Genomic DNA, 6,620 nt, shown 5'->3' with positions numbered 1-6,620 from the left:
ATGTTCAACAATCATTAGTCTTGGGGTGGAATCGATACAATAAGCTTTTCAGCGTGAGCAGTCACGCGTGACTTCATCTACGCACAATTTTGCGTTTTACGTAGCAAATTTTTTTATTGATCATAACTTAACCATCGTTAGGCCTCTTTTGTTGAAACTTCACACAGGTATACTTCATGTTAAGTACTATGCATATGCATAGTACTGTCCGAATTGCAGCTCATTACGCGCACGTACGCGTGCGCTAAAACTTAAATTTGCTCAAAATCACGTTTTTACTAAATTTGTGTACGTTTCAGCTGATTCTGAGCATTTCAACTTTTTCACAAATTTTCAGGTCGTGCAGATGATTCAAATTAAAATTTTTGACATATTTTCAGTTTCTTTCACTGTAATGACATATTTGCATTCTTTTTGAGTAATTTTACGTCTAATAATAGTGCAGTACGCGCACTTCTAATATACGTGTGTATTTGCACGTTTTTGTCTATTTTCAGTCAAAATGAGTCAAAATTGTACCTATTTTTAGTTAGTTTAGTTTAGTTTTTCAGTTATAGTTCCTCAGGATAAAAGGTGACCCCCAATTTTTATTACATATTCTGAAAGTACATGAGTTGTACATATGATTTTATACGACATAATGGCTGATCGGATATTATGACATCGTCATATTGCCATCTGAATTCAACAAACTGAGTATTATTGATGACGTCATTTAAAAAAAATGCGCATTTGAGCGTATCTCGCTTATTCTTGGTCGATTGTCTTCCAACTTTGAGTATGTTATAGCTGAGGCAATTCTCTTTCCTATATTTGACACTCTTTTACATTTTGATGACGCCATCATGGTCAAAATATAGGGTTTTGCTTACCCCCTCATCTTTCTTTCGTCAAACCTTTGATGACCCCATAATCACCTTAATCATTCGTGATTTTTGAATCATATTTAGTGGGCATAAACTTCAGGTCATGGTTAAATGTTATGTACATTATATTTTTGTGCGCGCGTAATAACGCGAGCGTTCGCGTACATCAAAATTAAAACATGCTTTATATCATGTCTTTTTTTAATCAGTTATAGCTCCTTAGGATGAAAGGTAACCCCCAATTTTTATTACATATTCTGAAAGCACATAAGCTGTAGATATAATTTTATATATCATAATAGCTGATCGGACATTGTGACGTCATCATATTGCCATCAGAATTAAAAAACAAGAAACAATTTATATTTCTTTTCTCAAAACGTTGATGACGTCATATCATCTTAACCATTTGTCATTTCTGAATAATATTAAATGGGCTTATATACTTCAGGTCAAGGTTGAATGTTAGGTTTCTTACTTTTTTGTTTGCGCGTCTCAACGTGCGCGTACACGTGCATCAAAAATTACATATGCTTATAATTATGCCTATTTATAATCAAATATAACTCCTTAGGATAAAAGGTGACCCCCAATTTTTATTACATATTCTGAGAGCACATGAGTTGTAGATACGATTTTATAGATTATAATGGCTGATCGGACATTGTGACGTCATCATATTGCCATTTAAAGTAAGAAAAAACTGACGTTATTACTTTTTATACTCATTTGAACGTATCTCGCTTATCTTGATTGATTGTCTCCCACCTGTGAGTATATTATAGCTAAATCAATTCTCTTTCAGACGTGTCCCTTTATTTTTCATTTTCATCACGTCAGCATGGTCAAAAAGAATTAATTTTTGGAGCCCTTTTATCTCTCATTCTTAAAAGATGTCCTAAAGAGATAGAACAGAGTGAGGGCGGCAGACTGTATTTCGACGCTATCAGACTGATATATATAGGTTATATGAAGAGAAAATTCGTGTGGCATTACCAACTAACAGGCGGTTTTAAAAACACTTGACAATGTTTAATTTCGTGTGCCATTACTGTACACGCACACATCGTGACGTGCGCGTTTGTTAAAATTTGAAAATTCTCCATATCACCATTCAGATAGTTTAAAGAACGTTTCGGGTCATTTTCAGCGTTCCAAAACTTTCCATATTTACGCGCCATATGTTCATTTCCACGCACGCAACACGTACTGAAGCTGGAAATCACGTTTGTTACATACTTTGTGTTCCTGACACATTATTCAAATCAGGAGTCACTCTTTGTGCTATTACCGTGCTCACGGGCATCAAGACGTACGTGTACGCATGCGTAAATCTTTCAAAATGCTCAAAATTATTCTTTTTTAAAAAACTAATTACAGCATATTTTAGCATATTATGACACTTTTCATTCAGCACCGCGTGAGCTTTATGAGGGTCAAAGTACGGCGGATCACCTAACTCGTCCTCAGTGACGAGTTCAAATCTAGTTTCTCATTGTACTTGTTATAGCTTTGTATTTGTTGCTCAACTGTTTGGTGATTTTATATACTTCATTCATATTCCCCATTGCTGCTGCTTCCTCAGCTCTATCAGCAAGAGTTTAAACATAGTGTCTCTTATCCTTTCTGGCACTTCTCTTCACATCCTTTGATTTGTATGTTTTCGTGAATCTTTTTTTGAGCCTAGCAGACTTGATGTTCAACAAACTTGTTTTTATTTCCCGTCTTTCATCTATCTTCTTCCATGTCTCATTACTGATCCATTTCTTGCGTCCTCTTTGTATCCAAGAACATTTTTTGCTGTATCTACATACTGTAGGATTCCTTGATTGAGCTCCATATCTGCTCAACTCTTGGGTCGTTATCATCTAGTAACTCATCTTGTAAGGTACTAAATCGATTTCTTAACTGTATTGTGAACATATTTGTTGTATCTTCCACTTTTAATTTAGCAATATCTAATTTTCTGCTTCTGGAATTTGATTGCGTAACCCTATGTAGCTTTAGCATAACAGAACATATGACAAGATAATGGTCACTACCAGCATCAGCTCCACGGAACACTCTGACATCTTGAAGTGATCTGCGCCATTTTCCATTGATGATTATGTGGTCAATTTGATTTGTGGTATCTGGGGATACCCAAGTGTGTTTATGAATTGACTTGTGAGGAAATAATGTTCCTCCTATGACAAGGTTGTTGTTTGCACAGATTTCAACAAGTCTATCTCCATTGTTGTTTCTCTCCCCACATCCATGTTTGCCCATTGTTCTTTCAAAATTACTATTGTCTGATCCAACTTTTGCATTTATGTCACCCATGATAAGAAGCATGTCATGTTGTGGTACTTTAGAGATTGCCATTTGTAGTTGATCATACCAGTCATCTTTTCAATCTTCATCTGCATCATTAGTTAGGGCATAACATTGTAGAACAGATAGTTTGCAGTATTTTGAATTAAACCTTGCTCGGATCAGTCTGTCGCTGATAGGTTCCCACTCCAACAGTGTACTTGAGATTTCTTTGTCAATTATAACAGCAACCCTGTATAAATGAATGTTTTCATTACCTGAGAAAATTACCGTATATCCGTCATTTGTTTTGATTTTTCCCGAACCGGTCCAGCGTGCTTCGCTGATTCCTAGGATCTGTATCTTGTGGCGTTTCATCTCATTTGTAGTTTGTGCAAGTTTTGATGTTTCGTACATAATACGGACACTCCAAGCACCAGCACGGAGCTTAGTCTTGGGTCTAAGAAAATTCTCTTTCACACTTCTAACTTCCTGATAAGGGCTTTCATTAGAAATAGTCATGCTGTCTTTGTTACGACTCGAGTCTCCATGAACCAGGTTAGTCTTTTTAATTCTCATAGTTTTCGTAACAAAGTGTTTTTTACAGGGTGGGTTGTTAGCCCTCCGCTAACCTCTGTCTGCGTCGAGGGTTCGCTGGCTGAAGTTTGTCTGATTCCTCCCCTCAGACCTGCCCGGTTTGGGTGACCCTATCCGGTATAGCTCTGAGGTTCTTAGGAGTACACAAGCTTTATCACCACGTCAAGGTCTCAGTAAATGATAGAGACTTGTGATTATGTTATAGCTAAATCAATTCTCTTTCATTTTGATCATGTCAGCATGGTAAAAAAGAATGAATTTTTGGAGCCCTTTTATCTCTCATTCTTAAAAGATGTAAAAAAATAGAACAGAGAGAGGGCTGCAGACTGTATTTCGACGCTATCAGACTGATATATAATGTTATATGAAGGGAAAATTTGTGTGGCATTACCAACTAACAGGCGGTTTTAAAAACACTTGACAATGTTTAATTTCGTGTGCTATTACTGTACACGCACACATCGTGACGTGCGCGTCTGTTAAAATTGGAAAATTCTCCATATCACTATTCAGATAGTTTAAAGAACGTTTCGGGTCATTTTCAGAATTTCAAAACTTTCCATAATTTATGCGCCGTACGTTCATTTCCACGCACACAGCACGTACTAAAGCTGGAAATTACGTTTTGTTACATACAGTATTTTGTGTTTTTGACACTGTATTCGTATCTGGAGTCACTCTTTGTGCCATTGCGTGTACGCATGCGGAAATCTTTTAAAATGCTCAAAATTATTCTTTAAAAAAAAATTAATTACAGCATATTTTAGCATATTATAAAACGTTTCAATCAGCACTGCGCGCGCTTCATGAGGGTCAAAGTAAGGCGGATAACCAAACTCGTCCTCAGTGACGAGTTCAAATCTAGTTAAATATATTTCAGATCCATTTACTCAACTTATCACATACATTTTTAATTTCAGAATTAGTTTTGTTTATAATATTTGCTATTATGCTTATTATAAAAACCAGAATAATTAGTTTGTATTGTATTTTTTTATTTTTTTTTATAAAGAAGGCTTCTAAGTTTTATTTAACTATACCTTTTCACCCTTTGTCAATTATTAATTAACAATATTGTTGTTCACATTAAGTTGAAAGTAAACTTATAAATTTAAAGCATTCAACCCATCCCATTACTTTCTTTACTGTTTACATTCGCTATATAAAATTTTATTTTCTTTGGATGGTTTTGGCAAAACTATGTGCTAAATAAGAAAACAAAATTTTATTTTAATTTTTTTTCTGCCCTCCTCTGACACTCTTTAAAAAAATGAGTTTGCGAAACATTGTATAAAAAAAAGTCTCTCTTTAACACGAGTGTATATTAAAAGAAAATTTCCGGACTTAGAGATGCAATTCTTAATGATGATAATAATTTGGAGTTAAAATTTAAATATTGATGGGCAAAAGATAAAAAGTGTAAAGCATTGTAAACACCTTGGTATCATAATTGATGATAACCTCTCTTGGAATTACCATACTGATAGGAATTACCATACTGAATGTGTAAAAGGTAAGGCGCTGCAAGTATTCTACTACCTGAAAAAAGCAAATTCTATTTTCCCAAAAGATATTCAATGCACAATGTATAAATCACTAATTGCTCCCTATTTTGAATATTTTCATGTTGTCTGGGGGCGCCCAAATGCATCTCAAATTTACAAACTTCAGGTCATGCAAAACAGAGCTGCCAAAATAATAACTAGTAGGACTAGGAGTGAGTCTAGCAGGGAAGTCTTACATAGCCTTAACTTAGATAACCTTGAGAGGATGCTGTATCAGAATGAGGCCATCACTTATGTTCATAATCATCAATAATTTAGCACCAACTTACCTAACAAGCAGATTCCATATTAAAGAATTCCCCTATGACACCAGATCTAAAAATCATTTAACACTACCCAAACCATGAACAGATTATAAAAAACATAGCTTATCATACAGAGGTGCTAAATTATGGAATGTACTTAGTGATGACCTCAAAAACTCAAATACAAATTTCCAATTTTAAAATGAAAATAAAAATCATTATAGTTAATGTTACAAGTTTATTTACGGTAATTCTATAAGTCTATTTTTACCTTTTTGTTTTAATTTCTGTTTATTTGAGTTGTACAATGCCTTTACGGCCTTGTTGGAAAACACCATTGCGGTGAACATTAAATGTCAAGTCTTCATGGACCCACATTGTCGATATTCAATAAGATATAGATAGAAGATGATTCGTCTTGAAAGTACAATATTAAACAGTGCCATAATCATAAATTTTCTTACCTCAGCCCTAACCATGTTGGGATGGCATAGACCCTCAGTGTGAAAGTCTTTCCCTTGGCTGAACAAAAATATCTGAGTGCAAGGGGGCTCCACCCACTCGAACCTAGCTGGCCTCTTCCCACCAAGGTGGACCCAGTCATTCTACAAGTTTGCACCTACCCATTAAAATTCCAGCATACTGGCCTGGAAATTTTTTCGGCTCCCTGGAGAGTATTGCTAGCAGCACCAATTTCATTCCAGATCATTCACATCACTCCTTCTATACTCATGGGTGACGAAAGGGGAAGAGAGATAAAGCATTTTGCCCAGGGACACAGTATGACCAGAGTTGGTCTCAAAACACTTTTCTTGCCTGAAAGTCCAACCACTGCACGCCATGACTTCTACTTGCCGTAAAAGGGTAAAAATAAAATTATATTGAATAACCCCCAGTAGGGTTTGAAATGCATTTCCTATTGTAGTATGGCACTGTGATAGTAGAAGCATGCTAAGTTGCTGGAGTTTTGACAGGCTACCTCACTCATTTAAATAAGTGATATGCAGTATAGCATGAAAGTGTTATTTTGTGAATGGTGGTTTCCCTTATCTTTG

General features: G+C 35.5%; 1 protein-coding gene across 1 annotated transcript; it reads right to left on the bottom strand.

The window, feature by feature from the left end:
- Window positions 1-3,257: 3,257 nt before the first annotated feature.
- On the bottom strand, window positions 3,258-3,737 carry LOC117125435 (craniofacial development protein 2-like). Its single transcript, XM_033271940.1, has one exon. It carries the CDS (start codon window positions 3,735-3,737, stop codon window positions 3,258-3,260), a length of 480 nt encoding a protein of 159 aa, XP_033127831.1.
- Between the last annotated feature and the right edge of the window lie 2,883 nt (window positions 3,738-6,620).

The sequence above is a fragment of the Anneissia japonica genome, unplaced genomic scaffold (assembly GCF_011630105.1).
Source record: "Anneissia japonica isolate Jap-2015-1 unplaced genomic scaffold, ASM1163010v1 scaffold403_len8250_cov189, whole genome shotgun sequence".
Taxonomy (NCBI): domain Eukaryota; kingdom Metazoa; phylum Echinodermata; class Crinoidea; order Comatulida; family Comatulidae; genus Anneissia; species Anneissia japonica.
The sequence above is the reverse complement of the archived record's forward strand: the minus strand, read 5'-3'. Positions and strand labels throughout refer to the sequence as shown.

Excerpts from the sequence above, each read along its gene's own strand:
- LOC117125435 (XM_033271940.1), bottom strand. The coding sequence starts at position 3,737 with ATGAGAATTAAAAAGACTAACCTGGTTCATGGAGACTCGAGTCGTAAC.